Raw genomic sequence first — 22,322 nt, 5'->3', positions numbered from 1 at the left:
TGTGTGCGCGCGTGCCGCTAAAAAATAAACAAACATAGGGGCGCCTGGGTGGCGCAGTCGGTTAAGCCTCCGACTTCAGCCAGGTCACGATCTCGCGGTCCATGAGTTCGAGCCCCGCGTCGGGCTCTGGGCTGATGGCTCAGAGCCTGGAGCCTGTTTCCGATTCTGTGTCTCCCTCTCTCTCTGCCCCTCCCCTGTTCATGCTCTGTCTCTCTCTGTCCCAAAAATAAATAAACGTTGAAAAAAAAATTTAAAAAAAAATAAAATAAACAAACATAAAAAAATTAAAAATATATATTTTGATGAAAAATGAATCTGTCTAAAGAACAAAATATTACTTATAGGCAATAGGTCACTTAGGCAAAAATTGTGATATTCCCATACTGTTCAAAAGTCTGAGGTTTGTTAAAGGCTGTTCCCTTTCCTGCTCTGCTGTTTTGTGGTTCAGTGACAGGGCAGGTGTGGGCTCCTCTGTGACATCTTGAGAAGATGGAGCAGGACCAGCAAATCAAAAACAACAATGACGATTAACTGAATCTTCAAAGCACGTGCCGTGGGACCATACCACCCTCTTTCCTGGGCAACTATCTGCTGGGCTGCTGGTCAGTCCTCCTCATTCATTGAAGATTTTAGGAACTGTCTTATTCCACGCCCCACCTCTGTTTCTGACATCTTTCTTGACGATTTAATATCCTCTTATATAATCTATCTACACCCAGCCCTTTGTTTCTTAATCCCTGCCCTTCGATGATCTACGCCTCCTCTCTACCTCAGGCACCCTCATCGTGGGGCTTCAGCGATCCCTTGGCTCATCATTACCAACAACTGCATCATCTCCAAAATCTCAATGTCAAGCATACCTCTCATTGACCCACTGTCTCCAGCTCCTTTCTTCCCCCTGCATCTAAGTGGGTGGCTGGAGAAAGCCCCATATCCTTGCTGCCTGGCTTCACTTTAAATCTCTGACCACAGAACTCCAGAGCCAGCAGGGCCACAGCATTCAGCTCATCCTGTCTCTCTCCTTTACAAAACTGCAAGATCTTGTACCCGGCCTCACTCTCAGCCAATGTCCCTCCTTCTGGTTTCCCTGAGATTCAGCTCCATTGTATTGCATCTCTGAGCAGCATCTGTCAACACCGATAATTTTCCTCCTTCTTGGAACACCTTGTCTCTATGGCCTCTGAGATATCACACGCTCCTGGTCTTCCTTCTCCTTCACTGGGCTTTCCTCCTCAGCACCCTCCTCTACCTGGCACACGTTGAAGTGACCCTGAGCTCCGTCCTGTCTCCTCTATCTACTCATTCCCTAGGTATGAGTATAGCCAGTCCCATGGCTTTATACATTATCCATATCTCAGTGACCCCCCATTGTAAATCCCTAGCCTGAGTTATCCTGTCTTTCTGACGCTTCAGACTCCTATATCCAACTGCCTATTGACATCTCTATTTGAAGGTCTAGCTGGCAATTTAATGTGTCCAAAACACGTTCACTTCTTCCTAGGCCGACCAAAACCTGTCCCTGCCAATTTCCCCCCCTAGTTGTGAGTGGAACCACCATTTACTCAGTTGCACACGCCAAAAACCTTGTGGTTACCTTTGATTCCTTTCTCTCTCACCTCACATCCAATCCACCTGCAAATGTCTCTGTTCTACCTAAAAAAAAAAAAAAAAAAAAAAAAATCAATCCCTAATGTGATTATTTCTCACCACCTCCTTCCTGACCATCCTAGTTAAAGTCACCATCACATAATAATTATTTTGACTCCCTCAATCGCTTCCTAACACATTCCTGCTTCTACTCTGAGCTCTCTAGAGTCTGTTGTTCAAATAGCCACCAGGGTCATCTTTGGAAAACGTTCTCGGAAAAATCAGCCCACACCTCTATTCCCAATTCTCTAGTGGCTTCCCATCACAGTTGGAAGAAAATCCAGATTCTGGGGCGCCTGGGTGCCTCAGTCGGTTAAGCGTCCAACTCTTGGTTTCAGCTCAGATCATGATCTTACAGTTCCTGAGTTCCAGCCCCGCATCAGGCTACATGCTGGCAGGCAGGAGCCTGCTTGGGATTCTTGTTCTCTCTTTACCCCTCCCCTGCTCACGCTGTCTCTCTCAAAATAGATTTAAAAAAAAAATTTTTTTTAATCAAATTTCTTATCAAGACTTTCTATGAGGGCACCTGAGTAGCTCATTCGGTTAAGCATCCAGCTCTTGATACGGGTTCAGGTCATGATCTCACAGTTGGTGGGATGGAGCTCCATGTGGGGTTCTGTATTGACAGTGTGCAGCCTGCTTGGGATTCTCTCTCTCCTCTCTTTGTCCCTCCCCCTCCCCCCCAAAATAAATAAATACAGATTAAAAAAAAAAGACCTATGATTTGGCCCCCTACCACCTGGCCAACCCCCATTCCCTACCACACTCGTCTCACTCACCGCACTGCAGGCTCGCTGTTTTTCTAACACGCCAGGCATCTCCCTTGTGCTTGAAGTGTGTTTCCTCCAGGTGGTCACCATCGCTCTCACCTCCTTATGACATTCCGTATTCTGCTGAAATGTCCCCTCTTCGGAAGACTCCCTGACCACACCGGTATCCTCATCACATCACGCTCTATCCTTTTCGCTGCTTTATTTTTCCTATGCGTGTTTTTTTTTTTTTTTTTCTTTCCCGGAACACTTTCTGCCCGAACCAGTATTTCAGTTCACTAGTTTACTAGTTAGCGAGTTCCCTAGCTATATACCCACCCGCTAAAACATAAGCTTCAGGAGAACAGGGACCCTCCATACCGTTGTATCCCCAATTCCTAGAACAGTGCCTGGCTGACAGGAACCTCTCCAGAAAATACGTATTGAATGAATGACTTGCCAAAGACAAGGGGTGCAAACAAATGCATATCCAGCGGATTTTCACGGGCACCTGTTTCTGCCCACCTCCACCCCCACTCCCACCCCCGACCTATTCATCTCTAGGGAGATGGCGACACTTCCTAGGGTGGCGGGAAGGGTACCTCAGTTTCCTTCATCCTCCCACCCCGTGGGGGAGTCAAGACTCACTGGGTGGTGAGCGGAAAGGCGTCCCTCTCTATGGTCTTACTCCCCAGGTCCCTCCTCCCTAGCACCCGGCGTGCCTCTATGGTTCTTCCTGTCATTAGTCGGGAGGGGGCGCTGTGCGCAGGCGCGGGGTGAAGCCGCGGCGGGGCCGGAAGGAGTGCAGCGGCAGCCTCGGAGGCGGCGGCGACGAAGCTGTCGGCGGCCGCTCCCGGTGACTAAAAGCCGTGGCGACAGAGGCCGCCGAGCCCGCTTGGCGAGCCGGCGAGCTGAGTGGCGAGTAAGTGTCGGCCGCGGGGCGCGTCCAGCTCCTCGGCAGGCCGTGTGAGGCGAGTGGCGTCTCCGCCCGGCGCCTCCATTAAGCCCCGGGGTGGGGGCGGGGGCGGGGGCCTCGGCCGTGAGGGGCGGCGGGGCCGAGGAGTCGGGGGCGCGGGCCTGGCCCGGCGGCCGCCCCAACGCGAGCGGGCCCGGGGCCGCGCGGGGCGCCGCCGAGGGACGCGAGCAGTGGGGCCGGCGGCGAGGCGGGAGCCACAAAGGCGCAGGCGGCCGGCGGACCCTCCCCCGCTCCCGCCACTTCGGGAAGTTTCGCGGGCCGGCCCCCGGCCTGCTGCGCGAAGGCGAAAGCGCCGAAAGACCGAGTTTCCCCGGCGGCACCTCGCGGGAGGCGGCGTCCGTGGAGCCGAGCGCGGCCTGGAGCGCGCGGGCGGCGATGCCCTATGACTTTGAACTCCGGCGCCCCCGGCCTAGGGGCGCCGGGCCTCAGTCCCAAACCCTCCCGACTCGGTTCAGGAGGGCTCTCTTCTCGAGAAAGCCGGCGACTCCCACCCAACCCTTGCGGGGACATCCAAGTGCGTCAAAACCCTCTGCAGCGCGGGGAACGCGAACCCGTCAAATGTACCTGGAGCGCCGCGCAGTGAACGAGACCGCCGTTCCCGCGTGGGATGTGGCTGAATGCTGTGTGGAACGCTCGTCTCGAAACTTCGGGCCGCTCCAGTCTCGTGCGAGAGCTCCCTGAGCGCCGGCAGGGTCCGATATAAACCAGCCAGGGGGCCTTGTAAATAACTCCAATACAATGTGATAAGTTCCTGGGTACAGCTTGTCCTAGGCACTCTGCTAATGCAAAGAGAAGATTTTTGTACCCTGCTGGGAGCTGGGAGAGGACAGGGAAGATTTTAGGACCGACCTCAGTCTTGCACGCTTGCCTGAAGACCGCAAAGAAACAACCTTGCTTTGTTCCGTTTATTATTATAGGTAATTTATTGGGGCTGGGGGCAGGGAGTGGCGTGAACTGGAGGAAACAGCTAGGGAGCCTGGGACCAGATTTTGGATCACCTTAACTCTTAAATAGAGCCTAGCGGCAGCAAGTGAAAAAAGCCTTCCAGCCCCTATGGAGGAATCTGATAAAGGAAGTTGAGATACGAGTCAAGGAGACTGCAAGTTTATGAAATAAGGTAGTTGAGTGAGCCTGTGTTTGCCAACTCGGATAGCTACTATTTAACGAGCGTTCACTATATTCTAGACTGTGTTGAGATATTTGCAGACCTCAGGACTAATTCTCCTGCCTGGCGATGTCATTTTATCTTCATTGTCAGTGAGACAAAACATGATGCTAACCATGTGCTAGACACCGTTTTAAGCATTTTCTTTAAAACTCTCTTAATCTTCAATGATGGGGGTTCTGTTATTGTCCTTAGTTTAAAAAGGAAGAAAATGAGGTGCTGAAAAATAACTTCTTGAGTCACAGAACTGGGTCAGAGCTGGGACTCGAACTCAGTTTGGTTCCATAGTTCGTATTTCTAATAATTCTGCTATGTCTGTAAATGATGTTTTTTCAAAAAGGTCTTCTGGAGTATTTGCTTTGTGCCAGGCGGCATGCTATGTCCTGTAGCTATGGAATGAATAAGCTGCAGGGTCCTACAATCTTGGAACTGATGTTAGCAGAGGAGATAGCGATTTAACATAGCTTCCCAAGTAAGTGTAGGTTATTGTGGCAGCCACTTTGAAGGGGTGAGATATGTTGTCATTGGGGATGGTCGGGAAAGGTTTATCTGAGGAAGTCGTTTAAAATGAGAAACTGAAGGATGAATGGAGTTAATTTGGTCCGGGAGGCAGTGAAAAGTCATCAGTCAACCAGAGGAGGAAGAAGCATGGCATGTTCAAAGGACTGAACCATTGTCCCTGCAGAATGGTGAATGGGGGAGAGGTGTCAGGTGAGGTTAGCTAGGTCAGCAAGGATCATGCGAGACACCATTTCACAGGCCATGAGATTTTGTGATTTTAAAAAAAAACGAAAACAAAAAAACCCTTAGTGGTATAGGAAAATACATCAGAGGGTAGAACCTGGAGGCATTGTGGGGTAGCAGGGGCACTGTATTCATGAGTTCATGGAGGATTGAACTGTAAAAAAATCATTGAAAACATTGATTTTTTTTTCCTTCTTGTGGATGAGGATGTGCTTGCTTAATCTAATTTCTGAACCAATTTTCAGTTGACATTTGAGGAAAATTTTAAGGTTAATATGTTAAACTGTTTAGTGCACCCACGGAAGATCGTTGAGTTTAATTTTTGGTTTAAAACGTTTCCTATTGTAGAAAGACTAACAAGAGGGTTTGGTTTGTTTTGTTTCGTTTTAAGGGAGAGCGCAAGTAAGCAGGGGAGAGGGACACAGGCAATTTCAAGAGGGTTCCATGCTCACTTGCAGCCCAACACAAGTCTTGGTCCCATGACGCTGGGATCATAACCTCAGCTGAAATCAAATGTCGGATGCTCACCTGACTGAGCCATTTTATCTACATGTTAAAATTTGTGCACATTGTGTTTTCTTATTCTGAACTTACTACCTTCCTTGTTTTTAATAGTGTCACCATCCTCCAGTCACCCAACATCTAGGTCAACTTTGACTCCTTTCTTCCTCTTTCCCGATGGCTGTTTACATACAAAAGTCCTCTAGAATCTAACTGTGGTTGGTATCGTATTTTTTTTCCTCGTCCTGCTTACTGTTACCTCTAGTTCATACTTCACTGCCTCTTGTTTTCTGGGTTTCCTGCTACCAGATATTTGTACAGTCTTACATATTGCAGTGAGGTTGATTTTCCTAAAGTACAACTTTGTGCATTGCTTTCCATTGGTTAGAAAATAAAATTTGAGCCGGGCTTCAGTTATCCATAGATGCATAACAAACCACCCCCAGACCTAGTAACTTAATACAGTTTTATTTGTTGGCGATTTTGTGAGTCAGGAGATTGGGAAGGGCTAACCTGGGCTGTTTTTTTCTGATCCACATGTTGCTAGTAGAGGTGGTAGGGTTGGAGGTTCTACTTCCAAAATGCTTTTTCACTCCCATGCCTTGTCAGGGACTACTGGGAGGCTGGGCTCAGCCACATTTTCTCTCTCCACGTGAAGTTAGGGCTTTCCGTGTGATCTCTCCAGCAGGGTAGTCAGAATTCTTAATGGTGTTTCTGGGCTCCAGGAGCCCTAGGTGGAAGTGGTTGTTCTCTTAGGAGCACCTGGGGCGGGGGGGGGGGGGGGGGGTCAGTTGGTTAAGCGTCCAGCTCTGAATTTTGGCCCAGGTCATGGTCTTGTGGTTCCTGAGATCCAGCCCTGCACTGGGCTCTGTGCCGACAGCGGGGAGCCTGCTTGGGATTCTCTCTTCCTCTCTCTGCCCCTCCCCTGCTTGCGAGCACACACGTTTGCTCTCCCTTTTTCTCTCTTAAAATAAATAAATATTAAAAAAAAAAAGTTATCTTAAAAGCAAAGTTTGGAACTAGCACAGCATTCAGTTTAGCTTAAATACAGCTATCTTGGCTAAGCTTCCCTATCTATCTGCCCTCTCCCAACTGGGATAGTGTCTTTATTGCACAAATACTTCATTCTGTTGTGCTAATTTGTAGTATACTTAATTGTGTGCGTAGTTTCTCTCACTGTCCGGACTCCCCCAAGTTTTTTGAGGCAAGATCCATGTTGGGTTTTCCTGTGATGCATAACAACTTTTTTGTACCATGTGGCAAGAACATAATAAATATTTGCTGAACTCTTCATCGTCTAGAAAAGTCAGAACGTATAAGAAAGCAAAAAAGTATAACTGCCTGAAACTTAATACTTAGTAATAATCTCACTAACTTTTTGTTTTGTTGATTTAATGCTGATTAACTGTTAGTACAGACTTACAATAAATAGATATCCAAATAATGGGTAAGATGAGAAGCTAGAATGTGAATGAAGAGCAATAATCACTTATAGACACTTGAGAAACCATTCTGGGAAGAGGTGCTGTGGAGCGGTATGACATGGGCATGTCAGCTTCTCCCAGATTATGCCTGGCTCGGCTTTGCCCACCTTTCTCTGGAGTGGCCAAAGAGATTAACTCGTTAAGTGGGAAACATCTTTTATTACCCCAAAATCAGTGTTGCAGAAGTGACCGACACATTGATGGAGATTACTCTGGAAAGTGGTAACACTACAAAACCCTAGGACCATGCAGTATTATATTAGGAACGTGTAGAAGGTAAAATGGAGATGTAACATGAATAGAAGAATGAGAAGAAGATTATTTATAGTTGAAGAAAATCCTGATGAACTGATTGTGGTCTCTTAATCAGACTCTGGTTCTGTATGGCTCTGTTGAACAGCTCCGGACTCTTGACAGAGGAAGATGTTTTTGGAGCCACTCATTCATTCAGCCACTGTGTGAGATGCAGGAAATACAGCTATGAATAAGATAGTCAAGGACATGTGGAGAACATGATTCAGATGTGACTTTTTCATATGTTGATACATCCACCCAAGGAAAAGAAGGGGATTTGAAAAATAGTTGTAGGAGGCAGAAGAGAAAACAGAATTGTCATCTAATTTTGTTAAGTTTTTACAGTATAGTAGTACTACATAAGATTCTCCACGGAATAATGAAGTGATGAAATATATGCTAATTTTTCGTTCTGGCTTGGAAGCATCAACTGCCTTATTGACTATAGAGTATAGTCATAAACGTACATATGAAAATTTTTACAATACGAGGAAGAGGCAAGATAAAATACTCTCTTAGGTAGCATTTCCAATTTCTGGATTCCACATTTATTTAACCTTTTTCTTCAGCTGTTTGATCAAGAACCTACTTCCACAGAAAAAATGAACTTTCTTATAGAAAGAAGTAAAAGTTTAACTGTGAATAGTTCTAATAAAACTAGTAAAAAGTAACCTGGAAAAGGAAAATAAAGCCCTTCCCTCCCCCAACGTTTGCATGTATCACCGACTAATTAATAAACACTATACATCTGTGTACTTGGGATAACAAAATTCTTGTTTTGTTGGCATTTACCATTTACAAATGGCCTCTGATTTCATCTTCCACCACAGCCTTACAAGGTAAGAATAGTTATTTTCATTATAGGAAATAACAGTCATAATGTGACACTTGCTGTGTGCCAGGTACCGTGTACCGTGCTAAACACTTCATATATTTAATGCAGTTCATCTTAAAACCACTATTCTCATTTCACAAATGAACTAGGTCCAAGAAATTAAGCAATTTATGCAGTCACTGATTGACTAAATGGTGAAACCAGCATTCATGCTTAGGTAGTTTAATCTGAAGCCTGAATGAGAGGACATGACCTTTGCAGAGAAGCTAGTCAGGAGGAGGAGTTCTATCGTCAGACTCCTTTTCTCACTGCAACTTGGGGTCTTTTTATGTACCACTCATTTGTGCAGAATCTTGCTCTTAAAGCACCACGAGTAATCTGTTCAACCACAAGTTTGACATTTTAACTAAATTAGGTAGATGTAAAATGAATCACATTTCTGTTGGATTTCTGTCGTAAAATTGAAGGAATTTTGTGGTGAAACAAGAAACTTGACTAGTAGAATTAAGTTTTCAGAATACTTTTAAAAAATTGTATTTGGAAGAAAAGTAAAGTTCTTGAATAGATGCAGTTCAAATTTGACATCAGAGCTCTTACCTTTCTCCTGTGCTCTTTGTAAATGATGTCCTAATTATTGTTTCAAGTGAGATTTGTAATTTTTAAAAATTGAGTTACCTTTGTCCAGGTATAGATAACCAGAGAATTCTGTTGTAAGACTTAAAAAGTCTTGATACACAACTTAGTATTCTCTAAGTTGGAAAAATTCTAATGTTAATTTGACTTTTAAGTCTTTGTAGACATCATTTAATGAGAAGCCAGGGTCTGGGGACCTACTTTCTCTAAAGCACGTGGTTTCTCCCAGGAAGGCAAAGAAAATTGAGATTTTCTTAGAAGGAAAAACATTGAGTGGGTGGGTTATAGATAGGATCTTGGGACTAAAAGGGCCCCATGGCAGTTAGAATTGTCCTCCTTTCGTTCTTAATTATTTTCATTTTCCTAACTTTCATCAAATTAAAGCAAGAAAATGGCTCAAAAATCAAAGTGCAGGAAGATTTAAAAGTAGTTCTCCCCTCATGACACCCCAACTACTGTTTCACAGAGGCAACCACTTCTTTTTTTTTTTTTTTTTTTTTTTTTCTTATGGCTTTTGTTTGCCTAACTTTTCTATTGTGAAATACAGTACACACAAAGAAGTTTCACCCCAGACTGAGCTTGGGCCTGTGCCTAAACTAAACTTTATCTAAATGAAGTCATTCAATACATACTTTCTTATGTCTGGATTGCTTCACTCAACCTTTATGTCTTGGGGTCCATCCATGTCGTGTGTGTGACTTCACAATGGTTTGGGGGTTTTTTTTGTATTGTTTTTAATTGTGTGAACATAGCACTGGATATCTGTCCATTCCTTCGTTGATGTGAGTCCTTTTTAGTTTTTGGCTCTTAGAAAAATACTGCCGGGGTGCCTGGGTGGCTCAGTCGGTTAAGCGGCTGACTTCGACTCGGGTCATGATTTCGTGGTCCATGAGTTCGAGCCCCGTGTCGGGCTCTGTGCTGACAGCTCAGAGCCTGGAGCCTGTTTCAGATTCTGTGTCTCCCTCTCTCTGACCCTCCCCCGTTCACGCTCTGTCTCTCTCTGTCTCAAAAATAAATAAACGTTAAAAAAAAAGAAAAAAGAAAAAAAAAGAAAAATACTGCTGTGAACATTCTTATACATAGACCTGGTGCATATAAGCAAAAGTTCTATAATCTAGATTGCTAGTGGTGGGCTGTTGGGTCAGAGCATATCATCTTCCACTACAATTTATGATAAAGCATCAGACTTTATCATATTTTTTTTCTTTAAGTTTATTTTTTATTTATTTTGAGTGAGTGAGCAGGGGAGGGGCAGAGAGAGAGGGTGAGAGAATCCTAAGCAGGCTCCTCACTGTCAATGCAGAGCCCAGTGCAGGGCTCAAACTCTCGAACCATGAGATCATGACCTGAGCTGAAGTCAGACATTTAACCAACTGAGCCACCCAGGTGCCCCTTAGCAATTCTGTGGGTATATAATATCTTGTGAGGGTTTTCTTACCCTTCAAAATGAAACACCCATATTTAAATGAATTTTTTTTATGTTTATTTTTGAGAGAGACAGAAACAGGATGTGAGTGGGTTAAGGGGCAGAGAGAGAGGGAGACACAGAATCCTAAGCAGGCTCCAGGCTCCAAGCTGTCAGCACAGAGTCCAACACAGGGCTTAAACTCACGAGCTGTGAGATCGTGACAGCCGAAGTCGGACGCTCAACCGACTGAGCCACCCAGGTGCCCCTAAAACACCATATTTAGAACCACGTAGAACAAATGTATGGCATAATGAATTATAAGATGCTTGTACTCACTACCCAGTTTAAAAAGTAGACCACCCCCAGCATCCTCCCACATACCTTGTCCTGATCATAACTCATTCCTTCCCCCTAAAATTATTAGTCTGACTTTTATAGTCATTTTCTTGTATTTCTCTATGGTTTTATCATCCAAGAGTACATCCCTAGGTATTATAAACTCATTTTAAAAATTTGATGCATATGGGACGCCTGGGTGGCTCAGTCGGTTAAGTGTCCGACTTCAGCCCAGGTCATGGTCTCACGGCTTGTGAGTTCAAGCCCCGCATCAGGCTCTGTCCTGACAGCCTGGAGCCTGCTTCTGATTCTGTGTCTGCCTCTCCCTCTACCCCTCCCTAGCTCATGCTCACACACACACACACACACACACACACTCTCTCTCTCTCTCTCTCTCTGTCAAAAATAAATAAACTTAAAAAAAAAAAAAAAGTAAAAAAAATAAAGATTTGATGTATGCTTTAAATCTAAGGTGGTTCTTCCATTCCTTTTCTTTTTTCCTTATAACTTAATTGTTGTTGAACCTGAACTGTTTGACCCGTAGTTTCACAGAGCCTAAATATGTGTTCATCATACTTCTAAGAAATTATCATTCCCCTATAGAGAGCCTTTTTAGACAATTTTTCCCCCTAACCCTCCCCATTAATTACTAAGGAATAAGATTTTGCTGGGTGAAACTGAATTTTGAAGAGTCACAAGCCATTGTAACACCTTAAGGTCTTTTCACACTCTTGCAAAAGCACTCCCATTGAGAATACATGGTCTGGATTGCATACTTAGGGTGCAATTCAAAATTTCATTTTTTTCCTCGAGCTTCTATTCTAAAAACGTGGCTGAGTCCAGATCCTTCGCCAAACTCTGGTTCAATCTCTTTCACAAGGCTGTAGCTGGTGTGTTCTTTTCTCAGAATGCGCTTTTGTCTTGTCTCTGTGATGTTAGCAGCCAGTGATTTGCAAGGTCTAGATCCAGTAATTCATTAAGGATTACAAAATGATCGTATCTTAATTGAATTTTTTAATTGATATTGGAATACTTTTATAAAGAAACCATTTTCTTACCCTCTATTTGGTTATCCAGTGATTTATAGTTTATATAGGAAAGACAAGAAAATACCTGAATCTGTGCCTTGATTTTACCAATTAAAAACAAATTTTTTTTTTTAACGTTTATTTATTTTTGGGACAGAGAGAGACAGAGCATGAATGGGGGAGGGGCAGAGAGAGAGGGAGACACAGAATTGGAAACAGCCTCCAGGCTCTGAGCCATCAGCCCAGAGCCTGACGCGGGGCTCGAACTCACGGACCGCAAGATCGTGACCTGGCTGAAGCCGGACGCTTAACCGACTGCGCCACCCAGGCGCCCCATGATTTTACCAATTTTAAAGATAATGTGTCGGTTGATACCATACTTTGAAAATGACCTGTTAAAAAAAAATTATTGGGGCACCTGGGTGGCTCGGTCAGTTGAGTATCCGACTTCGGCTCAGGTCATGATCTCATGGCTCGTGGGTTTGAGCCCCATGTCGGGCTCTGTGCTGATAGCTCAGAGCCTGGAGCCTGCTTCTGATTCTGTGTCTCTCTCTCTGCCCCAACCCACTTGCATTCTCTCTCTCTCTCTCTCTCTCTCTCTCTCTCAAAAATAAATAAATATTTAAAAAAAATTTTTTTAATAATTACGAACACTTGTATATATTTTCTTCAGAGAGTCATGTCATACTATTATGTTTATTGGTGCTCAGAATGTTCTATGTTTGGCCAATGGGCACCTCTTCAGAACTTTTTTTTTCTTTGAGTCATTCTGACAGGACCCAGTCTTTGATAGGTAGTTTTTGATAGTTTCCGTGATATGTGATGGGACAAGATGTTGTAGGCTCATTTTGTACATTTCTTGCTTCAGATATGGAATTAGTAATTTTTCCCAAAAATCCCTGATTTCTTTTGGTGGGAAATAGTATTTCAAGACCATAACTTAGGGGCGCCTGGGTGGCTTAGTTGATTAAGCATCTGACTCTTGGTTTCAGCTCAGGTCATGATCTCACGGTTTGTGAATTTGAGCCCCACATTGGCCTGTGCGCTGATGGTGTGGAGTCTGCTTGGGATTCTCCCTCTCTCTCACTGTCTCTCTCTCCCTCCCCCCCCCCCCCCCCCCCCCGCAAATAAATAAACTTTTAAATCAAGACCGTGATCTAGGCACTACAGATGCTGATTGCTACAAGTAAATTGTTGTTTTCAGGCCTTTTTTTTTTTTTGTACAGAACTAAAATATTTTCGTTCACACTAGTATTTATAACTTAAGTTTAAGACTATTAGGGTTTTACTTTTCTATAAGTAAAATTTCTTTTTTCCACATGGAGAATCTTGATTCTCAAGGACATAGGGATTAATAGAACTAGAATATTCCATAACTCCTACTAGTTTTTTTATCTTATATGCACACAGCTATCAGAATGAAAGTCTCAGAACATCACAACCAATATGATTACATTCCTTTAAAATTTTGCATATGCTTCCCCTCCCCATAGTTTTTATAATTGTATTGTTAGATTTTAGTTAGCATTTAATCTTTGTGCTACAAGTAATTACACATTTAATGTTCACTACCAGTCTTCGTGGTGGTGTCTTTAGTCATTTTGGTTGCCTGAAGTTTATTTTTCTGTCAATTCCTCAGGAAGGACCTGTAGAAGCAATCAGTATTCCATAGGTTCTTATATGTTGATAAATTTGTGCCCCTTTTCTTTGAAATTATTTTTGCTGGATAGGAAATACCTGGCTCCCATTTAAAAAAAAATTTTTTTTTGAGAGAGACTGAGAGGGGAAGGAGCAGAGTGGGAGAGAGAGAATTCCAAGCAGGCTCCACACTTAGTGTGGAACCCGACGCAGGGCTCACTCCCACAACTCTGGGATCATGACCTGAGCTGAAATCAAGAGTTGGATGCTCAACCGACTGAGCCACCCAGGTGTTCTCTGGCTCCCATTTTTTAAAAAAAGAATTTGACTCCGTTTTCTAATGGCATAAAGCATCACTGTCAACGTCTATTATTAATCTAATTTTCATTCTTTTATATGTCTCAAGCCCAGGTCCTAAAGGGACCTCTTTTCTTTAAAGTCCTGTAATTTCACTAGAATGTGTCTTGATGGTTGTCATTTTGGGTGAGGGGTTTTTTGTTTTAGGTATATACGGGGTTGTTTCAAAATGTGGTCTTTTAACTTTTTTTTTAAGTTTATTTAATTATTTTGAGAGCGAGAAAGAGAGAATGTAAACAAGCCGGGGAGGGGCACAGAGAGCATCCCAAACAGGCTTCGTACAGTAAGGGCAGAGCCTGACACAGGGCTCGATAACATGAACTGTGAGATCATGACCTGAGTTGGATGTTCATCTGACTGAGCCACCCGGGCGCCCCTCCACATTTTCACGTTTGGAAAATTTTTTTTTACATTTCAGTTTTTAGTATTCTCTTCCCTTTTGAGTTATTCAAGAGCTGCTGTTTGTTATGTTAGGCAGTCTTGGCCTTGATTATTTGTTCCTTTGTCTCTTTATTTTTCTATTTAAAACTTTCCTCCTTTTACCTTTTAGTTCTTCTAAGCAGTATGTGTTGTGTTCATTCACACTTGTGTTCCTTCTAATTTTGTCTTCACTCCTAAAGCTTTTTTTCCTTTTATTTCTAATTCTTTCCTGAGAGCTGTCATTCCATTTGAGTTTTTTTAGTTCTGATTTATGTTGTTTTATGGCTTGTGTACTTTTTAAGTGTCCTTTAGGTTGTCTCCTCTTCCTGGCATATATTCATTAATTATAGGGATGTTGTTTTGCTTCTTGTGTTTCTTAGAACTTTATATGAGCTTTGACATCAGCTCTCTTCTTTGCTCATTTGTAATGAAATTGGTTTTCTTGGACTTCCAGGAGAGTAGTTTGGGATAGCTTTTCTAGCTTCACCGAACTCCTTTTTCATGCAGTGTTCAAAATACGATACCTTGCTTTTTGAGATTTCCTGGCTTTGTCCTCTGTTCTCATGTAGACCTGCCTTCTCTCCTTTCTTTCTGTTGTCTCTTTTTACTCAGTGTCACTCTTCCCAGCTTTTCATCTTGTAAGGGAGCCCTGCTAGATCAGGCTTGAAACTTTCTGGGTCCTAGGCTGCTTCACTCCTCCCAGACCTTAACATGCATCCCTTGCATTCACCCACTTTTGAGCTGAGCAAACCCCTTCCTGGTGTTCACAGCTTTCTCAGATTAGCCTGTGTGCTTTTCAGTAGATACGTGTTGGTTGTCTGGGGCTTATCCTCACGTCTGAATGATTCCGTGTGTTTTCTGAGGCACAAATGGTACTTCAAAGATCATGTGGCTCTTGGTGACTTGTCCTCACGGGCTCATATTTTGGGGTTTAAGTTATTCTTAGCTTTTTTTTTTTTTCTAACTTGGAATTTTTGTAATTCTTTTTTTAATGTTTATTTTTGAGAGAGAGAGCGCTGGTGGGGTGGGGCGGAGGGTGGGGGGGACAGAGGACCTGAAGCAGGCTTCACTCTGACAGCAGCGAGCCCAATGTGGGGCTCGAACTCATGAACCATGAGATGATGACCTGAGCTAAAGTTGGACGCTCAACCGACTGAGCCACTCAGGCGCCCTGGAATTTTTTGTTTTTAGATGAAAATAAAAGCTTAGTTCAAAAGCTGTGGTGCTGCCATCTTGTCAGAATTCCTTTGTGGTTTTAGTTTACATTACTCTGATGTCTCATAATGTTGGGCACTTTTTCATTTGTTTGCTGGCCTTTTGGGTTTCCTCAAGGTACTCAACATTGGGAGTTCAAATCTTTTAGCTCATTTTTCCTTTAAGTTGTCAGGTTTGTTTTTCAATCAGCATGTAAGCATTCTTCATATTTGTTGAATAGGAGCCCTTTGTTATGTGTATTGCAGATTTTTTCTCCTGTTGACTTGCCTTTCATTCTTAATTTCTCTGGTGGGGGCACCAGGATGGCACAGTCAGTTAAGTGTCTGACTCTTGGTTTCATCTCAGGCCATGATGATAGCCATTCTAACAGGGTTCAGATGATAGCTTGTGGTTTTGATTTGCATTTCCCTGGTGATTAGTGATACTGAGCACCTTTTCATGTACCTGTTGGCCATTTGAATATCTTACTGGAAAAATGTCTATTTAGGTCCTTTGCCCATTTTAAAATTGGATTACTTGGTTTTAGCTATTGAGTTGCGGGAGTTCTTTGTATATTTTTGTATTTGAACCCCTTACCAGATATTATGAGTTGGAAATATTTCCTCTCATTCTATAGGTTGCTATAATGGAGTTTTTAAGTGTATTTTTTTTTATTCTTTATTTGTTCCATCTGTTCTTTAATTCTTTATTCCTCTTTTATATGTTCTTATGCAATAATTAGTTATTTTTTAATTATTCTTTTCCCCCACCATTAGCTTTTTTGTTATGCATTCTTTTATTATTTTCTTCAGTGGTGTTTTCACCATAAGCTTAGAATGCTACCTTGACCAAATATGTGGGAAGAGTTTCGATAATCCCTCATTCTTAGTATTCTTTTTTTTCTTTTTCAGACCCTTTTGAATAGTCACCATGTTCAGATACTAGCAAGCACGTATGTACATGTCTGCGTTTGAAAATGGCAGAGGGAAACAACAATGAAGAGGTAATTCACTTGAACAACTTTCACTGCCACCGGGGACAAGGTAAGTGTTCTCACTTTCTTCCTTTCATCATTGCTTTCTCCTTTTATGTTACAGTTACATAGTCTTTGGAATGAACCTATTTTGCACCTCGTAGAACCCAGAGACATTTCATTTTTAGACATCAGAACATCTGATGTAATGGACTCGTCGGTCTAAAACTTTGTGTCAAATGGTAATACCTGCTGGCATGAATGAAGTTTAAAAATGTTTCCCCACAACTGGATTCATAAGCTATTAATGAGCAAGTCAAAAAGAGCTGTGAATGTGCAGTCATTGGATCTTAGGAAGTGAAGTGGGAATGTAGGAACAGTGGCAGTTCTTGTTTTTGAAGAAATGGGGTCTTCAAAGGAGGGCTCCTCCAGGCCTGTATGCTCTAGAGGTACTGAAAGTGATGCTGGAGCGTTTTTGCCCCCTCATATGGTGCTTAATTTAATTTTTTGCCAGGAGATTTTGGTTGCCTTACAGGGAATTTTATTTTATTTTATTTTTAAATGTTTATTTTTGAGAGAGAGAAAGAGACACCAGGGAAAGGACGGGGAGGGAGGGAGGGAGGGGGAGAGAGAGAGAGAGAGAGAGAGAGAGAGAGAGAATGAGAATCCCAAGCAGATTCTACGCTATCAGCACAGGGGCTCAAACCCACAAACTGTGAGATCATGATGTGAGCTGAGATCAAGAATTGGACGCTTAACCAATTGAGCTACCCAGGCACCCCCTTACAGGGAATTTTAGAACATGTATTCATTTTACAGTATTTAAAATTTGGGCAAGTTCATTGATTCTTAAAGGGAAAGGAGCCTGTATTTATGTAACATTCCTATATGCAATTTTCTGTCAAATCCTACTTCACATTTACACTTTGGCTGAAAGGAAAAAATTCATGCTGATGAGTAGGGAAAAAGTATATTTTACAAGTATAGATTCCATGGAAGAAATTATACCATTTTTTGTTGCTGTTTTTTTCCTATTAATGTTTTGTGCTTATGAAGATTATTTTTTTCCCAGTAGAGTGTAAATTATATACATTTGGCTTTCAGACAACATTTGAAGTTGAACAGATTTTATTAAGCAAATATATTGAGAAAAATAAATTAACATGCTTAAACTAGGCACATTATGAATGCAAAAGAAGTACTAATTTTTTGAGAATTTTTTTATTAATAGTTTATTCTAATTTGGTAGTGAGTGTAACCATAATTCACTGTGATTGAGAAAGCTTTAAATCTTAGCTATAATTTGTATATGTGATCATTTCTATAATTTTTCCACATGTATATCAAATTAATGTTGTAGTAGTGTTTTAACTGTGTTTTAAATATACTTGAACAGAATTTCAGAACATCTAATTCCTTTGAGGAAATTACTGACTTTGGAAGCATTTTTTTCTGTGAGACAAGGTTTATGTATTTTGCACCCAGCATGAGGATATTTTTTTAGGCGTGCAGAGTTGTTTTGTTTTTATTAGCTGTGGTGTTTTCACCATAATTTTTATTGTGCCAACCCCTGTAAGTTTTTCTTTTTTAATTTTTAAATCATCTTTATTGAAGTATAATTTGCTTAAATAAATGCACACATTTTAATTGTATAGTTCAGTGAGCTTTGAAAAATGAATGTACCCATAGACTACCCATTTCTGTCCTACCACAAAGGTTCCTTTATGCCCCATCTGTGGTCAGTCCTCACCCCACTCCTGGCCTAAGGAGACCGCTGATCTGCTTCATATAAATGGAACCGGACAGTGTGTACTCTTTATGCCTGAATTTTTCTGCCCAACAGAGTGGTTTGAGATTCATCCACATTGCACGTATCAGTAATTAAATCCTTTTTAGTTGCTGAGTAGTATGTACCTAGAATTCTATATGCAGTGAAAATGGGCTTAAAAATGAAGGTAAAATAAAGGTTAAAAGTACAAGAATGAAAAAAGATGGGTTATGCAAATTGTAGCACAAAAAAAGAGCTGGTATGTCTATGTGTTATCAGGTAAAATAGACATTTTAGCCCAAAGTATTAATATTAAGATAGAGTTCATGATGATAAAAGGGTTATTGCACTAGAAAGATAAAACATTTCTAACCTCTGTACACTCAGTAACATGGTGTCAAAAGCAAAAATTGACAGAACTAAAAGAAGAAATGGATAAATCCACAATCAGAGTGGGAGAGTTTAAATGTATTTTTCACCAACTGATGCAAGCATACGCAAACATTTGTATGAACATAGAACATGGAAGAACATAATCAACAAATTTGACATAATAGATAGATGGTACTGCACCCAATGTATTTACCGAAATTGACCATATTTTGAGCCACCAAACAGAGTCAGAGGATTGAAATCATACAGATTATGTTCTCTAACCATGCTGGAATTAAGTTGTAAATCAATTACAGAAATGTAATTAGAAAATCCCTGTACGTGGAAAACAAGAATACACTTCAGAACAATTTATGGTTCAAAGAAAAAGTCACAATGGAAATTAGAAAATATTTTTAATTGCATGGTAATGAAAATACAATCTTGAAGCTCATGAGATTCATCTAACTGAACAATCTAAACCAGAGCTCAGCAAACTTTTAAGAGCCAGCGAGTCACTATTTTTGTCTTATAAGTCATGTGGTCTCTGTTGCAGCTACTCAGCTATATGTTAAATTGAAGGCAGGGGCACCTGGGTGGCTCAGTCAGCTAGGTGTCTGACTTCAGCTCAGGTCTCAATCACATGGTTCGTGAGTTCGAGCCCCGCATTGGGCATTGGGCTCTCTGCTGTCAGTACAGTGCCTGCTTTGGATCCTCTGTCCCCCTCTCGCTGCCCCTCACCTACGTGTGCTCTCTCTCTCTCTCTCTCTCTCTGTCTTTATTTTTCTCTCTCTCTCAAAAATAAAAAGCATTCTAAAAAATTATTTTAAAAAAAGTGAAGGCAGCTGTAGATAATATATAAATGAATGAGCATGGCTATGCTCCAGTGAGGACAGGAAGTAGCGGGTACCATCCCACACTGCTGGTGGGAATATAAATTGGCATAATTTGGAAAATTATTTGGCATCGTCCACTAAAATTGAACATATGCTTCCCATATAATTCAGCTCTTCTGCTCCTAGAACGTACCCAACTGAAATGAGCACACCAAGAGACGTGTGTAAGAATGTTCAGTATCCAAAATTGCCAAGACTGGCACCAACCCAAAAGTCCATTGACAGAAGAATAAATAACTTGTAATGTTGTCACGTGGTGGACTGCGAATAGCAGAGAGAGCTGCTGCACATGCCACCACATGGATACGTGGAACCAGTATTTGCAAGAAAGCCAGAAATGAATGCATACTCAGAAACAGACACAACTAGTCTGTGGAGTCAGGAAGCTTTTAATGTACTCGAAATGTTGTATTTACTGACCTTGGTGATGGTCATCCAGTTGTGGGCCTTTTGTATTCATGAAGTTATATTTTTGATTCGTAGACTTTGTTACACTTTAGTTTTTTAAACTATTTTTTTCAAAGCTAACGTGTTTATACATGGTGTGCTGGGGGAGTATTTTGCCAACCATTGGACCTCACTATGAGGTGAGAAGCTTCAAGCCAGCTTTTTCATTGGGTCTTCCAAGGTGGTCTCTAAGTGTTTTGTTTTTTTTTTTTCTTGGACCAGTTCTTCCAGAGAGGAGTCTACAGTTTCCTGCATATGGAATCTAAGACTGGCTGCCAGCATTCTGGGAGCTAAGCAACAGAAAGTATCCAGGGCCTCGTTCGTTATTCTATTTCACGGGCACCTCTTTCCTCTCTTGACCCCGTGCCTGGTGTCTAGTACTCTGCCTCAGTGTCTCTTCACAACGGACCTCCTCAGGGTGGGGTTTTTAGAGTGGCCGAGGAGCTTGGCAAATTCTCTCCCCAAAACCAGTGATAAAATGAGACAAAATTGTCAAAAACAGCCATTTAATGACTGGAAATGACCAAAGGCATATAATGATTGAGAACATTCAGGAAAATCTAGAATTCTGCAGCATGTATTAGGCCAGCTCTGGTTGGTTGTCCCCCCTGCAGGCTGCGGGTTTGAGCCTTCTGCACTAACCTTTTTTAATGTTGCAGAAGTGGATGCTTGCTGAAGTTAGATAACAGCCTCATATGGCTGGCATATGGTAGAGCAGAGACTTGGACCTCGGAGGTCGAACCTTAGATTTTACAGACTTACCTGCTTTAAACTGCTGTCCCCACAGCTGTGTCACAGGGATGAATCATGTGAGATAATTGACTTCAGATTGCTGTTCAAATTGTTGGGTGCCATAAAAATAAATGAGGCGATAACCTTGAGAAAGATATTAGAGCTTTAATGGAAAAATTTCAGTGTTTGTAATGATGATGCCTCTTTTCTCATTTTGGTTTTTTTTCCCCCCTAACCTTTTCTCTAGGACACTGAATGCATTTTCTCTTCGTTGCTTCTTTTAACCTTTAACATTCCCATGGGTCAGGCAGGAAAAAATTAACAGTTTGTGTTATTCAGTAATTCAAATTGGGCACGCTTTATCTTCAGACAAAAAAAAAAGTTAGAAACTTTGAACATATGGTTATCCAGATAGTTGTATTTAAAAGGAAATTAGGAAAGTTCTATTGTTTACTGTCATGGATACTAAATGGTGTTTAAAACACTCAACTGTGGGGCGCCTGGGTGGCTCAGTCGGTTGAGCGTCCGACTTCGGCTCAGGTCATGATCTCACAGTTTGTGGGTTCAAGCCCCGCATCAGGCTCTGTGCTGACTGCTTGCTCAGAGCCTGGAGGCTGCTTCAGATTCTGTCTCCTTCTCTCTCTGCCCCTCCCCCACTCACGCTTTGTCTCACTCTGTTTCTCAAAAATAAATAAAATGTAAAAAAAAATTTTTTTCCTAATAAAAATTAAAAAAAATAAAACACTCAACTGTGTTTGCATAAATGATTTTTAAGGTTTATGTCTAAGGTGAGTAAATTTTGATATTTTAAATATTAAATGAAATTTTACCGTGTTTGAGTGAAAGTTTTTTCAGACCGATCCGTTGAATAAAACAATGTTTATTCCCTGGGAGGAGTAGAGATGAGGGGGAGACCGTGATTTCACTTTTTAAAAATTTGCAGTGAGGATTTTATCAACAGATTTTTCCAACCTTGTATAAGAAAAAGTTGATAATACTGTCAGATTATTTCTTTGGATTCCCAAAATGTATTATTACGAAGATCTCCATGGAAACCTGGCTGTCAATATTTGGGTGCACATGCTGCTTGAGGAGATAAGCTAACATACCAGTAGCTTGGCTTTAGGCTTGACCCTTTTTATGCCAAAATTGAATTAAAAGACTGAATGTGATTGTGCCCGCCTCCTGGTAAACGTGTTCTCTGCCTCCTTTTAGACTGGATCAATCTCAGAGATGGACCCATCACCATATCTGACTCCTCTGATGAGGAAGGGGTTCCCATGCTGGTCACCCCAGCTCCTCAGCAACACGACGAAGAGGACCTGGATGATGATGTCATCCTGACGGAAGTGAGTTTTCTTAAACTTACCCTGATGAGGCATCATTGCAAGTTAGTGATCTGATTCTTCAGCCCCAGGGCAGTGGGAGGTAGGGCCTTGTAGGACGCCTGAGAGCACCGCTCGTGCAGCCTGTGCCGCTGCATGTGTGCTGTCACCCTGCATCCCTGAGAGCAGTACCTTTTTACCCCGCCCAGTGTCCCCATAGCTTTAGAGGCCGTATGTTTTGGTCTGTTTCCGGACTTCTGCACTATTGGCTCTATTTGTGCATGAGTCTGCATTGTTGTAATCACTAAATCTTATCATGCGTCTTAATATCAGGTAGTGTTTATCTCCCCTTTGTAACTCTACATTTTTCAGAATCATCCTGGATGTTTTTGTGCTATTT

The 22,322-nt window shown here is 42.0% G+C and overlaps 1 protein-coding gene across 6 annotated transcripts in view; it reads left to right on the top strand.

The window, feature by feature from the left end:
• The first annotated feature begins 3,179 nt into the window (after positions 1-3,179).
• The window catches only part of RNF216 (ring finger protein 216), a 145,377-nt gene continuing 126,234 nt past the window's right edge, over positions 3,180-22,322 (top strand). For 5 of the 6 annotated variants that reach the window (XR_007147903.1, XM_047839300.1, XM_047839298.1 and 2 more), the window contains exons 1-3: positions 3,180-3,318; positions 16,321-16,452; positions 21,813-21,946. Coding sequence is in view for 5 of the 6 variants with exons in the window: in XM_047839300.1 (XP_047695256.1) it covers positions 16,386-16,452; positions 21,813-21,946 (201 nt within the window). In the remaining variant the exon portion in view is untranslated. Of the gene's footprint in view, positions 3,319-3,985; positions 4,290-16,320; positions 16,453-21,812; positions 21,947-22,322 lie in introns of those variants that run through there. The other variant, XM_047839299.1, reaches the window with a different exon arrangement.

This window comes from Prionailurus viverrinus, chromosome E3, assembly GCF_022837055.1.
Source record: "Prionailurus viverrinus isolate Anna chromosome E3, UM_Priviv_1.0, whole genome shotgun sequence".
NCBI classification, from domain to species: domain Eukaryota; kingdom Metazoa; phylum Chordata; class Mammalia; order Carnivora; family Felidae; genus Prionailurus; species Prionailurus viverrinus.
Note: the sequence above shows the minus strand (reverse complement) of the source record. Positions and strands in the feature narration are given on the sequence as shown.